Consider the following 22915-nt stretch of genomic DNA (forward strand, 5'->3'; position numbering starts at 1 on the left):
AACATGATTGAAGTGTATAAAAGTATAAGGGGCATAGATAGAGTAGACAGGAAGAAACCTTTCCCCTTGGTGGGGGGATTAATGACCTGGGGGCATAGATTTAAGGTAAGGGGCAGGAGGTTTAGAGAGGATGTGAGGAAAGGATTTTTGCCCAGAGGGTGGTGGGAGTCTGGAACTCACTGCCTGAAAGGGTGGTGGAGGCAGAGACCCTCAGAACATTTAAGAAGTATTTAGATGTGCACTTGAAATGCCAATGCATAGTAGGCTATGGGTGAAGTGCTGGAAATGGGATTTGAATAGTTAGGTGGTTGTTTTTGACCAGAGCAGATGCGATGAACCAAAAGGTCTTTTCTTTGCTGTAGAACTCTATGACTTTATGACTCTAATGAAGAAAAAACTTTCAGACTCACCTGAAGTTGAGTAACTGCTACAAGCATCTTATGACGAGCCTGTAGTACCGATGAACAGGAGGATAAGGAAGGACACATATACTGACCAAGCCATCGACTGTCTTCCCACATGCATGATACCTGCGTCAAAAGCAGACAATTGGAACAATCACATTTTGGCTAACACACCTTTCAACTGGTTAATATACTTTCACAATAATATGAATTCACTTCCATACCCAGAGACAGACATATGTCCACTGTACTTCACCAGGTGTTTCACAGCTGGCAATATTCTGCACAGGCATAACATTCTGTTGTTGCTGACCACAGTTTCAGTAGCCACAGTATCACAATTTCAGCCACCCACCATTACACCCCTGAAAACCTCTGAAAGATCTTGGGCTTGATTCTCCACTGTCGGGATTCTCCGTTATGCCGGCAGCGCACCCATGCCTGGGGATTTCCTGACGGCGTGGGGCTGCCCAGAATGGGAAACCCCATTGGCCGGCTGGCAGGACGAAGAATCCCGCTGCCGACGGGGTCGCGCTGCACCACAAAACTGGTGCAGCGGGACAGAGAATTCCGTCCCTTGTCTAATTTTACAAATCACTTTGTGGTGTAATGCATATTCTCCAAACAACACATAAGCCACATTCCATGATGGAAATAACAGCCCATATTTAAAAAGTAGCCTTAATGTAGAAAAAGTTCCCAATGTGCATCACAGGAGTGTTATCCGACAAAAAATGACACTTAGCCACATGAGATGTTATGAGGGTAGATGACCAATAACTTATAGTCAAAGAGTTAAATTTTAAGGAGTGTCTTAAAGGACGACAGAGGAGGAGAGTTGGAGAGAGAGTTAGGAGAGACAGTTCCAGAGTTTGGGGCCTTGGCATTTCAAGGCATGGCTATCAATGACGGAGAAATGAAAATCTAGCTCGAGAGGTCGGAATTAGATGAGCGCTGATATTTTGGTGGGTTATAAGGCTGGAGTAGATTAGGGAGGGCAAAAGCCATGAAGATATTTGAAAACCTGAATGAAATTTTAAAATTCAGACACTGCTTAATGGGAACCTATGTAGGTTAGCTAATGCAGGGGTGATGGGTAAAATGAACTTGGTGTGGGCAGAGGTTTGATCTGATCTGGTGATTGTGAGATTGCTTTGCTCTATTGCATTTGCTTCCTGTGTTTTAGCTTCACTTGGTTGGCCTCTCATTTTCAGGTATACTTGGCATTGCTCCTGGCATGCTCTCTTACACTCATTATTGAATGAGGTTTGGTCCCCGGCTTGATGGAAATTGTAGAGGGGGGGTTATTTCAGACCATGGCATTACAGATTGTGGTTGACTACAATTGTGATGTTGATCATCCACAGTGCCTTGTGTATGGCCAGTTTTGAGCTGCTAGAATCTATCGCAGTTAGCATAGTGGTAGTTACCACACAATGGAGGCTATCCTCAGTGTGAAGATGTTTCTTTGATTCCACAAGGACTATGCAATGGTCACTCCACCCATTATTATCATGGTCAGCTGCATCTGCGACAGATAGATTGACGAGGATGAGGTTAAGTAGGTTTTTCCATCTTGGTTCTGTCGCTACCTGCAGAGGCCCAGTTTGTATACTTCCTCTTTCAATATATTTATTCCATTCAATATTTCACACTCTTCCTCTTTTTAAAAAAAATAATATTTTATTGAGGTATTTGAAAATTTTTATAACAGTAACATAAACAATGACATCACATGGTAAAATAAACATTTCCCCCCCCCAGCCCAATCTTCACACACCTCAACCATACAACAACAATCCCCCCCCCCCCCCCCGAATACTGCACCTGCTGCCATTTTAATTTTCCCCGAGAAAGTTGACGAACGGCTGCCACCTCCGGGTGAACCCTAACGTTGACCCTCTTAAGGCGAACTTTATTTTCTCGCGACTGAGAAACCCAGCCATGTCACTAACCCAGGTCTCTACAGTCGGGGGCTTTGAGTCCCTCCACATTAACAAGATCCGTCTCCGGGCGACCAGGGAGGCAAAGGCCAAGACGTCGGCCTCTTTCACTCCCTGAACTCCCGGATCTTTCGACACTCCAAAGATCGCTACTTCCGGACTCGGCTCCACCCATGTTTTTAGTACCGTGGACATCGTCTGAGCAAAATCCTGCCAAAACCCTCGAAGCTTCGGGCATGCCCAAAACATGTGGACATGATTTGCTGGGCTTCCCGCGCACCTCGCACACCTATCCTCACCCCCGAAGAACTTACTCATCCTAGCCGCTGTCATGTGTGCCCGGTGGACTATCTTAAAATGTATCAGGCTAAGCCTGGCGCATGATGAGGAGGTATTAACGCTGCTTAGGGCATCCGCCCATAGCCCCGCCTCTATCTCTCCTCCTAGCTCGTCCTCCCACTGGCTCTTAAGCTCCTCCACCGGAGTTTCCGCCGCCTCCGAAAGTTCCTGGTAAATATCCGATACCTTCCCCTCTCCCACCCAGGTACTGGAAACTATCCCCCCCCCCCCACCGACGAGCCATCGCCCTTTTTAGACCAGCCCCGCCATTCCTGACCTCCCATTTGTCCCCTGGTAACAGTTCTTCACCTGTCAGCAAAGCAACACCCCCCCCCCAGCAACAATACTAGAAACCCAATCACCCAAGTCAAACTCCAGCTGAACACCGGCTCACCCCCCACTGCGCTTCCGAGAGTCAACTGACCCATTCTGACTCGGTAGCTCCCGCCCCTGGCACCAAGCAGTCTGTCTCCCTGTTGTTTTCTTCTCTCTCCCCCCTTCCACATGAATAAACATTTTAAAAGCATTACATTCCCCAGTAAACAAACATCAGAAAAAACAGTGAAGAAGCAGTCACTTTAGAAAAATAGTCACCCAAAAAGCAGAATCAAATTCAAAGCCCATCCCTCCTCAAACAAGGTCCCTGCAAGACAAAGCAACCTTTAACCATCCACACAGCCCATTATTTCACATAGAGCTACTTAAATTTATACAATCCAGCACCACAAATCACCGCCACAGTACTTCTCCAAGGCTTAAGTGTCTTTTAATTCACCTCCAGCTTAATTTCTTTAATAAAGGTCCATACTTTGTCTGGCGTTTCAAAGTAGAAGTCCCGTTCCACATGTGTGACCCACAGACGGGCTGGGTACAGCATCCCGAACTTCACCTCCTTAAAGAGGGTCGTTTTTGCCCGATTGAACAAAGCTCGCCTCTTGGCCAAATCCGCTCCCAGGTCCTGATAGATGCGCAACTCACAGTTCTCCCACTTGCGGCTCCGTTCTTTCTTGGCCCACCTCAAAACGCGTTCCTTGTCCATGAAACGGTGAAAACGTACCACCATGGCCCTCGGCGGCTCTTTCGCTCTGGGTTTCCTCGCGAGGGCTCTGTGTGCTCTGTCCAACTCCAGGGGCCGAGGGAATGCCTCAGCTCCCATCAACTTCTCCAACATGTCCGTCACAGAGGCCCTTGCACCCGATCCCTCACTGCCTTCAGGGAGGCCAACAATTCTGAGATTCTGCCTCCTGGACCTAATCTCCAGGTCCTCCTGCATTCTTTTCTGGCGGTCGTTCATCATCCCCACCTTGCTTTCCAGCATGGTTATATACTCCTCGTGCTCGGACAACGTTTGTTCCACCTCCTGGATCGCTCTCCCGTGGGTTTCCTGATTCTGAACCACTTGATCAATCGAAGCCTTAATCGGGTCCAGCGTATCCTTCTTCAGCTTGGCGAAGCAATCCTCGAATAACTTCACCAGCTGCTCCGTCGACCACTGTGCCGTCTCCCCGCGGCCCTGCTGCCCCGCCATGCTGTCCCGTCTTACCAGCTCTGCTCGCGCCTCCCTCATAGGACTTTGTTGTCTTACACGGCCACTTCAGGTCCAATTCTCCGGAGGGGGATTTCTCCTTACTGTCGTCTCACTCTTCACCGATTTATCCCATAAAATCCGAAAAAAACCGGGGGAAAAAGGGTCCAAAAGTCCGTTACAGGCGGGAGCTATCAAATGTGTGACCTACTCCTCCAGGGCCGCCACCGGAAGTCACACTCTTCCTCTTTAACTACAATGTTTGCAATTCTGAGAAAACACATGCAAAGCATTCACTAAGAAACCATTCTGTACCTTTCACCTCCACAGATGTCATTTTGTGGTCTCTAATTGGCCCTGCTCTCTACTTAATTATCCTCTTGCTCTTTATGTATTTATGAAACATCTTTGGGTTTTCTTTGATTTTCGTTGCTAGTATTTTTTATGCCCTCTCTGTGCTTTCCTAATTTTTTAATTTCATTGCTGCGCTTTCTACACTCTCAAACCTCCACGGGTCCAACCCCCCCCGGCCCCCATACGCTCCATGAACCCTGTCAGCTCCTTCGCCACCTCCGACACCCTCCGGCTTCGGGCTCGACCGGTCGAAACCTGGTACAATGACCGTGTTAAAGTCCTCCCCCAGAATGAACCGGTGTGAGTCCAGGTGCGGTATCTTTCCCAACACCCGCCTCATAAACTCCACATCGTTCCAGTTTGGGGCATAAACATTGATCAAAAATACTGGCATCCCCTCCAGCTTCCCGCTCACCATCACGAGCCTCCCCCCCGAATTTGCCACAATGTTCCCAACGTCAAATGCCACCCGCTTGTTTACCAGCACCGCTAACCCTCTCGATTTCATGTTCAACCCCGAATGAGAGACTTGCCCTACCCACCCTTTCCTTAACCTTGTCTGATCCCAATCTTCAGATGTGTTTCTTGCAAAAAAATCCACAAACGCCTTCAAACACCTCAAATGCACGGACACACGTGACCATTTGACTGGCCCATTCAGCTCTCCCACATTCCATGTGACCAACCTGGACTCCCCCCCCCACGATCCACCATATCCTTTGTTGGGGCCATCCCCCAGCCCCTGTCACGCGACCCTCCAGACCCACCCTCGGATGCCCACCGTCATCACTCCTTTTCTTGCTGCGTCACAACAGCCACACCTTTTCCAGCTGCGCCCCTTCAACCCCTCCCCTGAACAAAACAACAAAAAAAGTTTTCTTCAATGCATTTTAAGAATTTTGCACCCTCTACATCTTTTGCATCAATTCTATCCAAGGTAATATTTGGGAAATCCCGTACTATTACTGCCCTAATGTTTCTTCACTTCTCGGTGATTCACCTGCATATATGCTCTTTAATCTCCCTCTAATTGTTTAAGCGTTTGTAGTATTCTCCCAGCAGTACATAGAACATAGAACATACAGTGCAGAAGGAGGCCATTCGGCCCATCGAGTCTGCACTGACCCACTTAAGCCCTCACTTCCACCCTATCCCTGCAACCCAATAACCCCTCCTCACCTTTTTGGACACTAAGGTCAATTTAGCATGGCCAATCCACCTAACCTGCACGTCTTTGGACTGTGGGAGAAAACCGGAGCACCCGGAGGAAACCCACGCAGACACAGCGAGAACGTGCAGACTCCGCACAGATCTTTTGTGGACTCAGCTCCACTTTCCGGCCCGAACACGATAACCCTTAATCCCTTTATTCTTCAAAAAACTATCTATCTTTATCTTTATTCATGCTCCTTAGCTGAACGAAATCATGAATTTATGTGAACTACACATTGTCCTGACCTCTGCTTTGTTGTATCTCCTATCGGCCCGGATTAATTTAATTCCAGTGAATAAGACAATAACAATCAGCTTTGATGAGGAGGAAAGGCTGTGAATGTTATGGTTGGCTGGATGACTGTAGGGAAGAGGTGTGCCAGCTTGGGTGGATGCAGGTGGTGGGCATGGTTGTAGGGGTGGGTGGGGGGGGGGGGGTGCAGTTTGCATGAGGGTCTTGAAGGAAAACTTGCAATGCTGCAAATGAACTGTGCCTCAATGAGTCCTTCACACACTTATCTGGCAGGCAGATCTGCAACTGAAGGTAGTTCAGGATTCTCCTCCCTCATCTTTCAAAGATGCTGGGCACTCTATCTTCCTCTTGCACCAGCTCCAGTCCTCTCTACAGTGTGTGAGGAAATCCATAGTTTTAAAGCTTGAATTGTTTGAGACGGACCCTCCATGAAAAGGGAAACTGAAAAGAGGAATTGAGCCTCAAGTTTCTAAAGAAACTAATGAAACTGAGATTGGAAACCAAAAGGACTGGTTGAAATTATATAAAAGGAGACAGAGTCATCAGAGGTGATGAGTCCAATGGTGTAGCACAGGCAAGGTGCAGAAGACAGAGGCTAGATGCAGATGCTAAGAATAAACAAAGATACAATTACTGCAGCTGTTATTGTAATGTGAACATAACAATGGTGGATCTACACCAACCAGCCAGTCATACACAGAGTTGAAGTCTGCAGACATATGCCATTTGTGGTGAGGATTTGCTCCATGGAATTCGGGTTCGGTGTGTCCTGGTGTTGGCTCAGGATCAGGTTAAATCCTGGAAGAAGAGAGTTGAAATTCTTCATGAGAAAGGCAGAGTTCTGAAGGACTTTGTGACTGATATTGATGACATATATGCTGGGTGGAGTCCTGAGCTAATTCGTAACAACTGTAATTTATCGTTTATAATTGACTGTTTAATGTCCTATTATTTCATGTTTAATTCATGTTGACTTGAGCTAAAATAGTGTTTGCTTTATTTGACTCTTGTATAGTAAATATATATTTTTTGTTTAGAATCCATAGAATCCCTACAGTGCATAAGGAGGTTATTTATCCCATTAAATATGCACTGACCCTCCGAAAGAGCTCTCTAACTAGGCCCACTCCCCAGCCCTATCCCCGTAATGCCGCACGTTGACCATGGCCACCTCACCTGCATATCTTTGGACTGCGGGAGGAAACCAGAGCATTCAGAGGAAATCCATGCAGACAGGGGGAGAATGTTCAAACTCGACAGAGACAGTCACTGAAGGCCAAAATCGAACCCAGGTCCCTGGTGCTGTGAGGCACTGTACCACTATGCCGCCTTTAAACTATGGAATCTTGTGGTTTCATTCTTTCAGTAAGTAACTGGATTTCAGATTTCTTCTTTCTTAGAAAAAAGAAGTTATTGGACGTGACCAAGATCACAACAAGTGCCATGTTGTGAAGTTAACAGCAGACCACACCTATCTTGTAGATCTTTGTTGCGGAACATAGAAGGGTATCTCCAGAACTGTTAAAGCAGCAAAACTTCATCTTGAGCAACCAATTGCTTTCTTTATTTTCTCTCTGTTGGTGACATTGCTCCGGTTGTACATCTCCTATGTCTCTGTGGTGGGGTTCCTTACTGGAATTACCAGCCACATTTTGGGGTGCTATCATTTTTCTCTCAGGAGTCAAACATTGTCTGCTGGAAAGAATACCTGCAAAACCTCAGATTACCAAAGAATGAAAGATTCATGACAGCTCCCTGGATAGGTGGCGCAGATTTACATTATGTTCTAGAAGTGCTCGCAGACCAGTTGTACATTAACCAAGTGGAAGCCATTCTGATTAACAAAGGCCCTTGACTGTTATGATGGTGCTTTCATTACCACATGGGTGCTGTCGATGGTCCCTTGGACTGTGGAAATCATGTGAAGAATTCATGTCAACGTTGGAAGCCTTCAGTGGCCTGGGCTGCTGATTGTACGATCCTACATATGTCAGTAGTAGAACCCTGGAAAGAGCTAGATGAAGAATTTGAGGGCTGTGATCACCTTGTCAGCCATGAGCAACAAGAGGCCACATGCTCCTTTTGGCCAGAAGTCCATTTCCAAAGGCTACAGATGTCTGCCACATGAGCCTTCTGACGCGTTTGGAGAAGTTGAGGAAACTTTCCCTTGGCCTAAAGATTCTGTCCTGTGGGTAGATCCTACTTCTTGTTGTTGTCCTGTTTCCATCCTGTAATGCAGCTGCATGTGGCTGCGGTGAAGACAGCTGCACCTGCTGCTGGATTTAGTGTCTCTGTCACTGGGGCTGCTAGGCTGGAGAAAGCTGGACTTTTCAGAGGTCCAACCAAACAACTGCAGAATATGTCGAGACTATAGTGCAAGGAAATCTTATAGGCAATAAGGTGAGATTAACCTCTTGGAATCCATGGCACTCGAATGTCTTTGCACAAGTTTACTGTTCCCAGCAAAATCAGTGAATTTAGGTTGAATTCAGCACCAGCCTTTCAATGTGGCTGACCACAGGCTTGGAGCTGTGTACCTTACTGATGATATCAGGTCAGTTTCATCCTTTTAGTTCCCTCTATGCAATCACCTTCTCCAACCTGGTGAGGTGCAGACACAGCATGGAACTGGTATGCTGGGTGGGAAAGAAGGAATCCAGGGTTAGTGAGACCCTTACTTGCCTTTTTAGTTGGCTCATTTGCTACGTTACCAGACCCAAGAGGAAGAGGGTTCCATACAGACTTTGGAACCCACCACGGTGTTCCAGAAGATGGCAGGATGATTTTGGGATCCCAACCTGAAGTCCATGTCAGGGGATTCAATTTGCTGTATGCACCTGAATAAGGGGAGGCAGTGGAGTAGTGGTATTGTCACTGGATTTGTTATCCAGAAACACAGGGTAATGCTCTGGGGACCCGGGTTAGAATCCCACCATGGCAGATGGTAAAATTTGAATTGAATAAAATTCTGGAATTACAAGTCTAATGATGACCATGAAACCATTGTCAATTATAATTAAAAACCCATCTGGTTCACTCATGTCTTTTAGGGAAGGAAATCTGTCGTCCTTACCTTGTCTGGCCTACATGTAACTCCAGAGTCACAACAATGTTGTTGACTCTTAAATGCCCACATGGATGGGCAATAAATGTTGGCCCAGTCAGCAACATCCACATGCCATGAACAAATTTTTATAAACCATAACGTCCTCCCACTTGGCTGGAAAAACTCTCCCCCTCTCCCAATTTAGCACACAGCAATGACTCAACCTGCGGATTTCTAGGTTCACACAATGTAGTATGAAACCACTTCACACACATTCCCATTAATAATCTGACAGTCCTTTTGATCTATGTACCTTTGAGAACCAAAGAAAATCTTGCATTAGCGAGCTGGAATATGATTCATCCATCTCCACCACTGGAATCTGTTCCTCATGTGTCACAATTATGTCATCATCTTTGTAGAATATTGCTGTCAGGTATAATCCTCTAAAAAAAAGAATAACACCATCAATTGCATACTTCATTCACAAATGGACAAGCACAAATACAACAAAGTAAATCGTGCCCAGTACCTGATAGTCAAGGTAGTGGGTAAAGGTTCTTCCCAGTGTGTTACTGAGCCATACTAAGACAGATACCATCTTTGATCCCATGCTGTCCTGAGTTCAAAGACTTCAGTCACAGTTGGTCTGGGGAATGGGGTTGGAAGGTTTTCGGTAGGGGGTAGTATCATAACTACCTTGGCCTTGGAAGGAGAAATGCAGCCATTCATCATCACTACTGTGTTCTGAAGAAAGTGTGTGTATGTGCGGAGATGTTCAAAGTGTTTGTTTGTGCATGTGTGTATATAAAGAAAATAAAGACTTGCATTTATAGTGATATTCACGACCATTGGTCATCTCAACGTGCTTTACTGCCAATTAAATGCTTTTGAAGTGTAGTCACTGTTGTAATGCAAGAAATGCAGTGACCAATTTGTGCACAGTATTACAATCCCAGACCAGACCCCAACAGTGGCTACGATACTGGACCGAAACCCCAATATTTTAGTTTATTTGAAAGACTTTGCGGACAGAATGATTCAGTCCAGGAGTAACTGCATGAAGAAATAGGTCTTGGTTATTTTTTGTTTATGAATTTAGAGTACCCAATTCTTTTTTTCCAATTAAGGGACAATTTAGCATGGCCAATCCATCTACCCTGCACATTTTTGTATTGTGGGGGTGGAGACCCACGCAAACACGCGGACAATGTGCAAACTCCACACGGACAGAGACCCGGGGTCAAGATCGAACCGGGGTCCTTGGCGCTGTGCGGGCTTAGTTATTTCTTAAACAAAATTTCATTATAAATACAATATTAAACTTTCTAATTTCACACCCAAAAATAGTAGCTTACAATTTATGCCTTAAACACTACTACTCAATTTCCCATTAAACAGCAAGAAAAGAAACATACAAATCTATCTTACAGTGGGAGAATTGTGGTCTCAGCATCAGGCAGATCAGAAAGCAACTCCTCTCTCCAACATTTCTCCACCAACTGCCTCTCTAATGCTTTCAAAATGTCTCTCTGCCTTCCTTGGCACCACCCAGCAATGGCCTTATTTCTCCAACATGAGAAAACTTGGGCGGGATTCTCTGACCCCCCGCCGGCGCGCTGGTCAGCGGCTGCTGGCAGCGCCCCCCCCCCCCCCCCCCCCCCCCGGCGATTCTCCGGCCCGCGATGGGCTGAGTGGCCGCCCGTTTTCGGCGGGCCCCGCCGGCGTAAATCACAACAGGTCTTTACCGGCGGGACCTGGCTCCACGGGTGGCCTGCAGAGTCCTTGGGGGGGCGCGGGGGGATCTGGCCCCGGGGGGTTCCCCCACGGTGGCCTGGCCTGCGAGCGGGGCCCACCGATCCACGGACGAGCCTGTGCGGTGGGGGCACTCTTTCCCTCCACACCGGCCGCTGTCAACTTCTGCCATGGCCGGTGTGGAGAAGAACCCCCCTGCACATGCGCTGAGATGACGCCAGCACACGCTGGTGCTCCCGTGCATGCGCCAACTCGCGCCGGCCGGCGGAGGCCCTTCGGCGCCGGTTGGCATGGTGCCAAGCCCTTCCGCGTGGGCTGACGCGGCGCCAAACACTCCGGTGCCGGCCTAGCCCCTGAAGGTGCGGAGGATTCCGAACCTTCGGGGCGGCCCGACACCAGAGTGGTTCACGCCACTCCTCGGCTCCGGAGTGGCCCGCCCCGCTGGTTCACAGAGAATCCCGCCCCTTATCACTGAAGGCTGAAAATCACATTACCTCCCCAGGCAAACTACTATGCATTAGCCCAGACAGAAAAACAGATTCCTTCATCAATTTCACCTGCTGGCTGCTAAAACAGCCCAGGCCCTGCAGAAAGGAATTATTTTTAAACAAATACATTCTAACCACAGGTTTATAACCCATACATTGCTCACTACATTTATAATCCAATTTTCCTAACATCTTCCAATTATCACAACAGCGAGCTCCCACAAACAGCATCGTTATAATGATCAAATAATATATTTTTGCAGTGTTGATTCAGGGATAATTATAGACAAGGTACCAGGGTTATCTCCCCTATTGGTCCTCAAAATAGTGCCATGGTATCTTTTGGGTCCATCTGAGAGGGCAGATGGGGCCTTTGTTTAACATCTCACCCACAAGATGGAATCCCTGATAGGGAAGCATTCCCTTGGTACTGCCCCACTGACAGTGCAATGCTCTATCAGTACTATACTGAAGTGTAAGCCTAGATTTCTGCACAACAAGCTTCTGACTCTGAGGCTTAGAGGCGACCTCATCACCTCCTCCCGCACCCCCCACCCTGGGCGGGATTCTCCCAGCCCTGGGCCGGGCCAGAGAATCCCCACGACCAGGCCACGCCGCCCCGACGATGGCACACGATTCTCCGTAGAATGGAGAATCGGCGCCATTGCCGCCAGCGTGGTTGGCGCGGCGCAGGTCGCGGGTCGCTCTAGCGCCCCCCCCCCCCCCGCCAGCGATTCTCTAGCCCGGATGGCCGCAAAAAAAATCGAGTCCCGCCAGCGCCGTTCTAATCTGCTCTGAGCCGGCGGGACCTCGGCGTTGAAGGGTCGGGTGGCGGCCTGTTGGGGGAGGGGTGTCCGACCCCGGGGGGAGGGGGGGGGGGCGGGGGGCTCCGATGTGGCCTGGCCCGTGATCGGGGCCCACTGATCGGTGGGTCGGCCTCTCTGGCTGGGGGCCTCCTTTCCTACTCGCCGGCCCCTGTAGCCCTGCGCCATGTTGCGTTGGGGCCGGCGCGGCGAAGGGAGCCACTGCGCATGCGTGCATTGGCGCCGGCGCCACTGCGCATACGCGGATCCCGCGATGCACAGTTCGCACCAGGATCGGCAGCTGGAGAATTAGTCCTGGCAGCGGCCTGTTCACGCCGTTGTAAAACGTGATGGCGTTTACAACGGCGTGGACTCTCTGTTGTGGAATTAGAGAATCCCGCCCCATGTGATTGTTCCTGTATGTGTTTCTCTGTCTGAGTTTGTGTTTCTGTGTCTATGTGTGTTTCTGTGCCTCTGTGTGTTTCTCTGTATGTGTGTATTGTGATTAAATCTGAAGTTCCACAGTATTAAAGCTGTTGCCTGTAATAACTGTGGTTTCACAGCTTTTTTTGAGCTGAGAGGGATCTAGAAAGGTGTGCCTTTTGGTGGGCATTGTACAACAAAGAAACTGAAATTCTACCAGTGCAAGAAAGCTGCTGTCAGATAGAACTTTCTGCCCAACTCCTGCATGAATAAAGGAACTGAATTTCTACCTGGGAAGAACAGAGTTTTGAGGGACGCTGCAGCTTCGATTACTGCCATATATACTGAAGGAGCTGCCAGTAAATCTGCGACATCTGTCTTTATTACACTGGCTATTTAAAGTGTAATTTATAGTTTCTACTGCATACAATTTGCCTGTTACTTCACATTTAATTTATGTTGAATTTGGTTTTAATTGTTGAATTAAAAGTTTTTAAAAGTGCCATCTTGTCCATTTTATTCTTCCATTTGGGAAGCTCGGTTCCTTAAGGCTGTTGGTTTCCACAGGGTTCGCAACAAAACCTTTCCGTTTTCATGTGGACGTGTGTTTGTGTGTTGATTGAGCATGTGTGTGTTTGTGTGTTTATGTGTATTGAGTGTGTTTCTGTGCATGTGTGTACTTTTGTATGTGTGTATTTCTATACACACGTGTGTGTTCTCTGTGTGCTTTATCCTGCCTGAGCCTGTGCTTATGTCTGTGTGCTTCTCTCTGTCTCTACATGTGTGTTTTTTTAATATATCTTGGGTGGATCTTTCCAAAAGGGAGCAAAATCCCCGAGCGAGCGCTTTTAGCTGCGTCTTTCCCAGTAGTCGCAGTGCCGAGAAACACGTGGCTATTCATTGTGACTTGGCGGTGAACACGCAGCCGAGCCCACACACAGCCCCGTTTTTACAATGGGGAGCTCCATTTAAATATGGTGTTCTGATCTCCGAGGCCCCGAAAAGAATAAGGCTTACTACAAAAAGTGATCCCCTTGTGTTTCCCTGTTCTGCTCTCTGTATGCTTGTGCGTGGATGCATTTCTTTACCTGTGTTTGTGAGTAGTAAGCCTTGCTCTAATGTGCAGATTCCCAAGGTACCTGAGGCTTTGGGATTCAATCCCTTCAACTCGGGGACCTCGCGCGAGCGCCGTTTGGTACTAGTCCTCACAAATGGGGACCAGACTGAACAGCACTTGTGGGGGCCTCCAAGGGGACTGGAGGCCCACAGCTGCATGCCCTTTGGGCAGGGTGGTGCCCTGGCACTGCTAGTACCACCTGGGTACCCTGGCAGTGCCAGTCTGGCACCCAAGACGTGCCATGTGAGTGCCAGTATGTGTGTTTCTCTCTGTATTCATTTTTGTGTTTGTGTGTTTCTTTGTGCAACTCTGTGTGTATATGTGTTTGCGCATATGTTTCACTGATTTACTAATGTCCTTCAGGGGAGGAAATCTGCTGTCCTTACCTGGTCTGGCCTGCATGTAACTCCTGGTCCACACCAATGTGGTTGACTCTTAACTACCCTCTGAAATGGTCCAGCAAGCTATCAGTTGCAGGTGGCTCACTGTCACCTGTTCAAGGGCAATTCGGGAAGGGCAATAAACATTGGCCTTGCCAGTGACAATCACATGCCACGAGTAAATAAAAAGTGCACCTTTTTTTGGATATTGCTTCTCCTCTTCTTCCTGTCAAAATGTATCAATTCACACTTTCTACATTAAATTTCATCTGCCGTGCCTATCTAGTACACCTCACAATACTTCCAAGTTCTGTGCCATATGAAAATGTTGACCTAAGCCTCAGCACATCTGCTACCGAAATCCTTATCCATGCCTTTGTATCTACAAGATTTCAAGGTTCCATAGCTCTTCTGGCTGGCCACTTATATTCTACCCCCTGTAAAACTCTGCTGCCCATATTCTTATTTGCACTAAGTTCCGTTATTTAAAACTCTCATCCATGATTTCAAATTCTGCCATGGCCTTGCCCCTTTCTAACTCTGCAACTTCCTCCAGCCCAACAGCCCTCAGAGGTATCTGCACTCCTGAGGAACCACAATATTAATCCCCCCACCAATGGTGGCTGCACCCTCAGGTGCCTAGGCTCTAAGGCAAGCGATGGAATTCCATCTCTCTAACTTTCTTTCATCCTTTAAGATGTTGCTTTAACGTACATCGACAATCAAGTTTTTGGCTATTACCTTAATATTGTCTCATGTGAGTTGGCGCCAAATATTACTTAATAACACACCTGCTGATATTTCATTACTTGAAAGGAGCTGTAGAATACAAGTTGTTGTGTACATGCTTCTGTATGTGTGTTCCTATATACTTGTGTCTATGTTTTTGTATATGTGTGTGTGTATGTGTTTCTGTATGTGAGGGAGTTGACATTAAGGGTACATTAGATAGAAGTAGGCTCAAAGTTGGGTGTTCCCCACTTATTGTTTAAGCCGACAATACAAAATGGCAACTAAAGTAAAGAATTCTACCAGAGTGAGGACCAAGTGAGGGAAATTGGGAAAAATGGAAAAAAGGGAGGCAGGATTCTCCGTTTCTGAGAGTAAGGGCTGGATTCTCGGATTCTGCGGCTATGTCCGGTGGGGAGCTAGCAGCCGTGCCACATAACCTGCCGACACAGATGCAGAATGGCCGGGTCCGTGGCCGCGCATGCGCATGGCGGCAGCCTGCTGCGTCTGCGCCGTACAACATGGCGCCAGCCGCGCGTGGACCCTGCCTGCCAAAGACTGCCTCCCTGTAATCCCCCCTCGCTACCCCCGGACCACCCTCCACTAGTCCGCCCAGCCTCCGCCGAAGCCCCCCGTGCCAGCAGAACGGCAGCTCCCCCCCCCGACTGTGGCGGTGCTGGACACAGTTGCAGCCGCCACGCGAGGTCCCCGGTAAGTGAGTGAACACTCGCCCCACGCAGGGAGGAACTCAGAAAAGCAATTAGGAGAGCCACGCCGTCGGGGGACTCTGCCCATTGGGGGCGGAGCATCAGGGGAGGGCTTCAGGTGACGTGCTGAGGCCGCCCCAATGGCGTGCGGCGCACTCCTCGAGTACTCCATTTTTGAGCATCAGAAAAACGGCACCGTTCCAACATAAAAAAGGATTCTCCGGCCGATCGCCAAACGCGATATTGGCGTACGCGATTGGATAATCCAGCCCTAAGTGTTGACACCAATGCAGAATTCGTGGACTTCACGCCAACAAAACAGACGCCGCACCTGGACCGATTCAGCGAGGTGCTGAGGGGCTAGCACCGGAGCCGCATGGAACACAATCGATTCCAATGGAAAACGGTGCGGGATTCGCCGGATCTGTGATTGACACTCGGGAGGCTGACAAGCTGCAGCCCCATATACACATTACAATCCCCACACACACTCATCCCAGTGAACAAGATGGCACTGGTTGTGCTGGGGTGCGTCCATACAGCTGATGGGTTGGCTGGGGCCAGAGGGCACCCAGGGGGGTGGCCTGGCGACACACCTATACGACCCATGCCACTAAGTTCACAGTGGGCAGTCAGCGGCATGCGCAGCTGCATGGTTGCCTTGCCGGCTGCGACAGTGGTATTCCGTGTCCGTCCACCCCGTCCCCACAGCCCATCCCCTGGCCACCCCCCACTACTCCCCCCGGCCCTGGCAGAAGGCCCTCCGGCGAGCGGCACAACTGTCAGCAAACTATGGCCATGTTGGACACTTTCCGTACCCCCTCTCCCTCCCTCAGCAGCCACGGCGCCGGTTTCACAAGTTTTAAAACACGAGTCGGGAACTCGGCCCAACGGAGGAGGAGAATCGCGGAGGCCCCGGGGAATACAGGGTCAAGCCCCCTAATGACATGTAAACCGTGTTTACTGTACGTGCATTCCGATCCGCATTGGCGCCGCTGACGAGGTAACGAAGAATTGCAATTTTGCGTCAAATCGGTGCCCACTGCGATTTTGCCGTTGGAACTGATTCTCCACCCAAACGCGTTTCGCGATTTTGGGATCGGCCAACAGAGAATACCGCCCAGGATATTTCTTACACACAGCAACAAATTAAATTTGATTGAATTTACCCAACGAGCTGAGTATTATTCCTATGAATCAGAGTACAGAAAGAAACTCACCGTTTGAGACTTTTCACAAATTTAATTGTTGGCTGAAAAAGGTGTTTCAAGCTCTTGGACATTGAGTGCTTACGGCCGTGCAGATGGATTTTTGAATTTTCTGGAAAAGCCAAACAAAGACATTTTAAATAACAATATATGTTTACCTCCCAAGGCTTTACTAACTTAGCCTGGGCTAGCAGGGATTCCCTACTGTTTAGCTACGAATTTGACTTGTCCCTTTAAGGCTATTGTGGGACGTGGTCCTCAACTCAATCAAATCAAATTATGTTTGAGCATTTCTCTAGATTGTTGCGCAACTTTTCTTGTTACGTCAGCATCGGGAAGAAATAGCAGATAATACCTTGGTTTCTTTCTCCTCCTATATTTCTAAGATTATTCAATTGTGATTTGCTATTTGTAGAAAGTCTGACATTGGACATGAGTAGCTGGAGTGCGACAATATAATGTGGGATATTGTACAAGCTAATCAGTCACTACATTTTCATTGTTTGTTTTCTTTTGAGCTCAACAAGCACATTGTGAACATAGCTCTTTAAATTACTCCAAATAATTACGCTGAATAACATGAAGTACTAATGATAAGTGGGTTAATTTGAGTTCACATTTTATATCTCATCACATTTTCCTCAATGTTCTCTCTTTATGTTAAAGCGCTGTACAAAATGTAACGAACAAAACCCCATTGCCTCTCAGTCACAGATTTAATTACCCAGAAGTGGCAGGAGACAGTCTTTGTTCTGACTCACCATGGCATAGGCAATGCTGATGGTTGTTCTTGATTTGATTCAACAGTTGGTCCAAGGCTTCTGTCTGTCCACCACGCTTCAATTCCTTCCCATCGTACTCTCTCCAGTCTGGGAGAAAGTGCGTAAAAAGAACAATGTAGCATGTTTCTAGTTCTGCATCCTAGTTATAAATTTGGATGCTGGCAAAGACACCTTACTGAACAAGCACAGATGTGTCCTTTGACTAGCTAAATAATCTGGGCCACTTCTGTCCAGCACCCAGTGACCAACCACAACCTTGCTGGAGACTCGACCCTGAGGCCTCACTCCAGTGAGTTGCACCAGGAGCCCTGTTTGGCAACCCACAGTCCACTAGCGAGTCTTAAATGAAGTTAGACCTTCAAAATGGTGGGACCTCTTCATCCTGGAAATGATGGTGCTGTCTCAAAAGGATTGTCCAAATGTCAAAATCTACCGCAAGCTATGAAAGCTCCAAGATAACAGTAACCTAAACTGATCAATCACTGGATACACTGCCAGGTTTTAGCCCTGATCTGTGCTGGGTTATCTAATCCCAAATGACACAGTAATTAGGTGCTACAATTTGTTTTATTGTCTGCTAAGCTAGCCACAGAAAGGTCCAAACAGGCACAAGGTGGAGGCAGTATCTGTGCAACTATATACCAGAAACAGTGATTACCTTCAGTTAGAAGAATAAAATCTGCTATTATTGGATGTGGCTCTGAAATAGGTATTCAACCAGCAGCAGTAGGCTTAATTCACATTTGTTGATTGGAAATTTACACCAAAAGATCACTTCATCAACAATTATGGCTGGGATTTTTTTGTCTGGAGTGTTCACATGAGCATTGCCATTCAACCAAATGTATCAATAACATACTAACCATCAGCTGGAACAATACACCAGCAACACAGAAACCATCAGCTGAGACAACACACCATCAACACAGAGCCCACAGCTGGGATAATACCGAGGCCATCAGCGGGGACAATGCATCACCAATGCAGAGACCATCAGCTGGGACAATACATCACCAACACAGAGACCATCAGCTGGGACAATACATGACCAACACAGACCATCAGCTGGGACAATACATGACCAACACAGACCATCAGCTGGGACAATACATCACCCACACAGAGACCATCAGTTGGCACAATTCACCATCAACACAGAGACCATCAGCTGGGACAATACAGAGACCATCAGCTGGGACAATACATCACCAACACAGAGACCATCAACTGGGACAAAGCATCACCAACACAGGCCATCAGCTGGGACAATACATCCCGAACACAGAGACCATCAGCTGAAACAATACTGAGACCATCAGCTGGGACAATACAGAAACCATCAGCTGGGACAATACATCACCTACACAGAGACCATCAGCTGGGACAAAGCATCACCAACACAGAGACCATCAGCTGGGACAATACAGAAACCATCAGCTGGGACAATACATCACCAACACAGAGACCATCAACTGGGACAAAGCATCACCAACACAGAGACCATCAGCTGGGACATTACATCACCAACACAGGCCATCAGCTGGGACAATACATCCCGAACACAGAGACCATCAGCTGGAACAATACTGAGACCATCAGCTGGGACAATACAGAAACCATCAGCTGGGACAATACATCACCCACACAGAGACCATCAGCTGGGACAATACATCACCAACATAGAGACTCATCAGCTGGGACATTACAGAGACCATCAGCTGGGACAATGCATCACCAACACAGAGACCATCAGCTGGGACAATACATCACCAACACAGAGACCATCAGCTGGGACAATACATCACCAACATAGAGACTCATCAGCTGGGACATTACAGAGACCATCAGCTGGGACAATACATCACCAACACAGAGACCATCAGCTGGGACAATACATCACCAACATAGAGACCATCAGCTGGGACAATACAGCACGGACACAGAGACCATCAGCTGGGACAATACATCACCAACATAGACCATCAGCTGGGACAAAGCATCACCAACACAGACCATCAGCTGGGACAATACAGAGACCATCAGCTGGGAGAATACAGAGACCATCAGCTGGGACAATACATCACCAACACAGAGACCATCAACTGGGACAAAGCATCACCAACACAGAGACCATCAGCTGGAACAATACAGAGACCATCAGCTGGGACAATACATCACCAACACAGAGACCATCAACTGGGACAAAGCATCACCAACACAGACCAACAGCTGAGACAATACATCATCAACACAGAGACCATCAGCTGGGACAATTCACCATCAACCCAGAGACCATCAGCTGGAACAATACAGAGACCATCAGCTGGGACAATACATCACCAACACAGAGACCATCAACTGGGACAAAGCATCACCAACACAGAGACCATCAGCTGGGAGAATACAGAGACCATCAGCTGGGACAATACATCACCAACACAGAGACCATCAACTGGGACAAAGCATCACCACCACAGAGACCATCAGCTGGGACAATACAGAGACCATCAGCTGGGACAATACATCACCAACACAGACCAACAGCTGGGACAATACATCACGAACACAGAGACCATCAGCTGGGACAATACAGAAACCATCAGCTGGGACAATACATCACCAATACAGAGACCATCAGCTGGGACAATACATCACCAACACAGAGACCATCAACTGGGACAAAGCATCACCAACACAGAGACCATCAGCTGGGAGAATACAGAGACCATCAGCTGGGACAATACATCACCAACACAGAGACCATCAACTGGGACAAAGCATCACCAACACAGAGACCATCAGCTGGGACAAAGCATCACCAACACAGAGACCATCAGCTGGGACAATACAGAGACCATCAGCTGGGACAATACATCACCAACACAGACCAACAGCTGGGACAATACATCACGAACACAGAGACCATCAGCTGGGACAATACAGAAACCATCAGCTGGGACAATACATCACCAACACAGAGACCATCAGCTGGGACATTACATCACCTACACAGAGACCATCAGCTGGGACAATACATCACCAACATAGAGACCACCAGCTGGGACATTACAGAGACCATCAGCTGGGACAATACATCACCAACACAGACCATCAGCTGGGACAATACATCACCAACACAGAGACCATCAGCTGGGACAATACATCACCAACATAGAGACCATCAGCTGGGTCATTGCAGAGACCATCAGCTGGGACAATGCATCACCAACACAGAGACCATCAGCTAGGACAATACAGAGACCATCAGCTAGGACAATACAGAGACCATCAGCTGGGACAATATATCACCAACACAGAGACCATCAGCTGTCATAATCATTCACTGAGTCATCGAGGTCCATAGCACAGAAAAGGCCCTTCTGCCCATCGCAACTGCGCTGGTGAAAAACAACCACTAACTATTCTACTCCCATTTGCCGGCCGGTTACCTTAAATCTATGCTCTCTGGTCATTGATCCCTCCACCAAAGGGAAAGGTTTCTTCCTGACTACTCTTATCTATGCCCTTCATAATTTTATACATCTCCACCCTCAGTGTCCTCTATTCCAAGGAAAACTGCCCCAGTCTATCCAATCTCTGTTTATAACTAATACTGTCCAGCTGAGGCAACCACCTTAGTAAATCTCCTCTGCACCCTTTCCAGTGCTGTCACATACTGCTTATAATGTGGATTCCAGAACTGCACACAATTTCCTAGCTGTGGCCTAACCAACGTTTTAAACAGTTCCAGCATGACCTCCCTGCTCTTAAAGTCTATGCCTCGGCTAATAAAGGCAAGTAAAGCATATGCCATCTGAGCCACTTTATCTACCCGCCCGTCTACCTTCAGGGACCGGTGTACATGCACACCAAGGTCCCTCTGATCCTCGGTGTTTTCCAGACCCTTCCGTTCATCATGTTTTTGTACTTTACGGTTTTGGCAAAGGTTGATATCATGACCAGTACAGGCTTGGAGGGCCGATGGGCCTGTTCCTGTGCTGTATTGTTCTTTGTATCCTTTTGCCTTGTTTGTCCTGCCCAAGTGCATCACCTCACATTTATCTGGTTTTAATTCTATTTGCCACTGATCAACCCACCTGACCAGCCCATCTATATCCTCCTGTAATCTAAGGCTATCCTCACTATTTACCATCCCAACAATTTTCAGATCATCCATGAACTTACTGACCTACCCTCCTACATTCAAGTCTAAATCATTAATATAAAGCACAAACAGCAAGAGCCCCAATACTGTCCCCATGGGCCCCCACTGGACACATGCTTCCAGTCAGAAAAAGACCCTTCCTACCACTGAGCCATATCTGGAATGCAATTTTGCCAAATTTCCTTGGATCCCATGAGCTCTTACCTTTGCTATCAGTTTCCCATGTGGGACCTTATCAAAAGCCTTGCTGAAGTCCAAGTAGACTACGTCAAATACATTTCCCCATCTACAAATCCCTGGTCACCTCTTCGAAAAATTCAATCAAGTTGGTCAGACACGATCTCCCCTGAACAAAACCATGCTGACTATTCCTGATTAATCACTTCCTCTCCAAATGAAGATTAATTCTGTCACTCAGAATTACTTCCAATAGTTTCCCCACCACTGAGGTTGACTGACTGGCCTGTAGTTTCCTAGTTTATCCCTTCCTCCCTTCTTGAATAATGGCACCATGTTAGCTATGCTCCAGTCCTCTGGCATATCTCCTGTGGCCAGAGAGGAATTCAGAATTGTTGCCAGCGCCCCTGCTATTTCTTCCCTTGCCTCACTCAACAGCCGAAGATGTGTTTCATCCGGCCCTGGAGATTTATCTACTTTTAAGCCTGCCAGACCATTCAGAACTTCCTCTCTGACTATGTTAATGTATTTAATTTTATGACAACGCTTCTCCCTGATTTATATACCCACATTGCCCCTCTCACCAGTGTACAGTGACACAAAGAACCCTACCTATGTCCTCCAGCTCCACACACAAATTGCCACTGTGATTCTTAATGGGCCCTTCTCTTCACCTAGTTATCCTTTTACATTTAATATACTTGTAAAACCATTTAGGATTTTCCTTTATTTTACCTGTCAGTATCCTTTCATGTCTCCTTTTTGCCTTCTTAATTTTGTTTTTGAGTGCAAGGATATAATTTTTCTAAAGGTTTTCATGAAATTGAAACTTGAATCATGCAATGAAAGGAAAGAGAGATAATGAGACGATAAGACTGGAGAGAAGGAGTGAGTCATTCAGAAAAGGCTGAAGAAGAAGGGAGGAGAATAAGTGTGGAGAGGCAAGGACAGGGATGGAGAAGTAAAGAATATGTATGTAAAGGAGGATAAGGAATGGGAAAGGAATACAGAATAGAAATAGATGGGAGGAGGAGGGAGTAGTGGACAGAAGAACTGAGAGGAAGAGGAGAATGGGATGCAAGCAGTCAAGAGGCGAGGAGAACAA

The 22915-nt window shown here is 47.5% G+C and overlaps 1 protein-coding gene across 8 annotated transcripts in view; it reads right to left on the reverse strand.

Annotated features, from left to right (window-relative positions):
• Positions 1-22915, reverse strand: part of LOC140394261 (ankyrin-repeat and fibronectin type III domain-containing 1-like) — a 1262745-nt gene that overhangs the window by 99696 nt on the left and 1140134 nt on the right. For all 8 annotated transcript variants that reach the window (XM_072481308.1, XM_072481309.1, XM_072481306.1 and 5 more), the window contains 4 exons: positions 17448-17555; positions 16699-16798; positions 9390-9522; positions 411-530 (listed from right to left, as the gene is read on the reverse strand). In XM_072481308.1, coding sequence (XP_072337409.1) covers positions 411-530; positions 9390-9522; positions 16699-16798; positions 17448-17555 — 461 coding nt within the window. The remainder of the gene's footprint in view (positions 1-410; positions 531-9389; positions 9523-16698; positions 16799-17447; positions 17556-22915) is intronic.

This window comes from Scyliorhinus torazame, chromosome 17 (genome assembly GCF_047496885.1).
Source record: "Scyliorhinus torazame isolate Kashiwa2021f chromosome 17, sScyTor2.1, whole genome shotgun sequence".
Classification (NCBI taxonomy): Eukaryota; Metazoa; Chordata; class Chondrichthyes; order Carcharhiniformes; family Scyliorhinidae; genus Scyliorhinus; species Scyliorhinus torazame.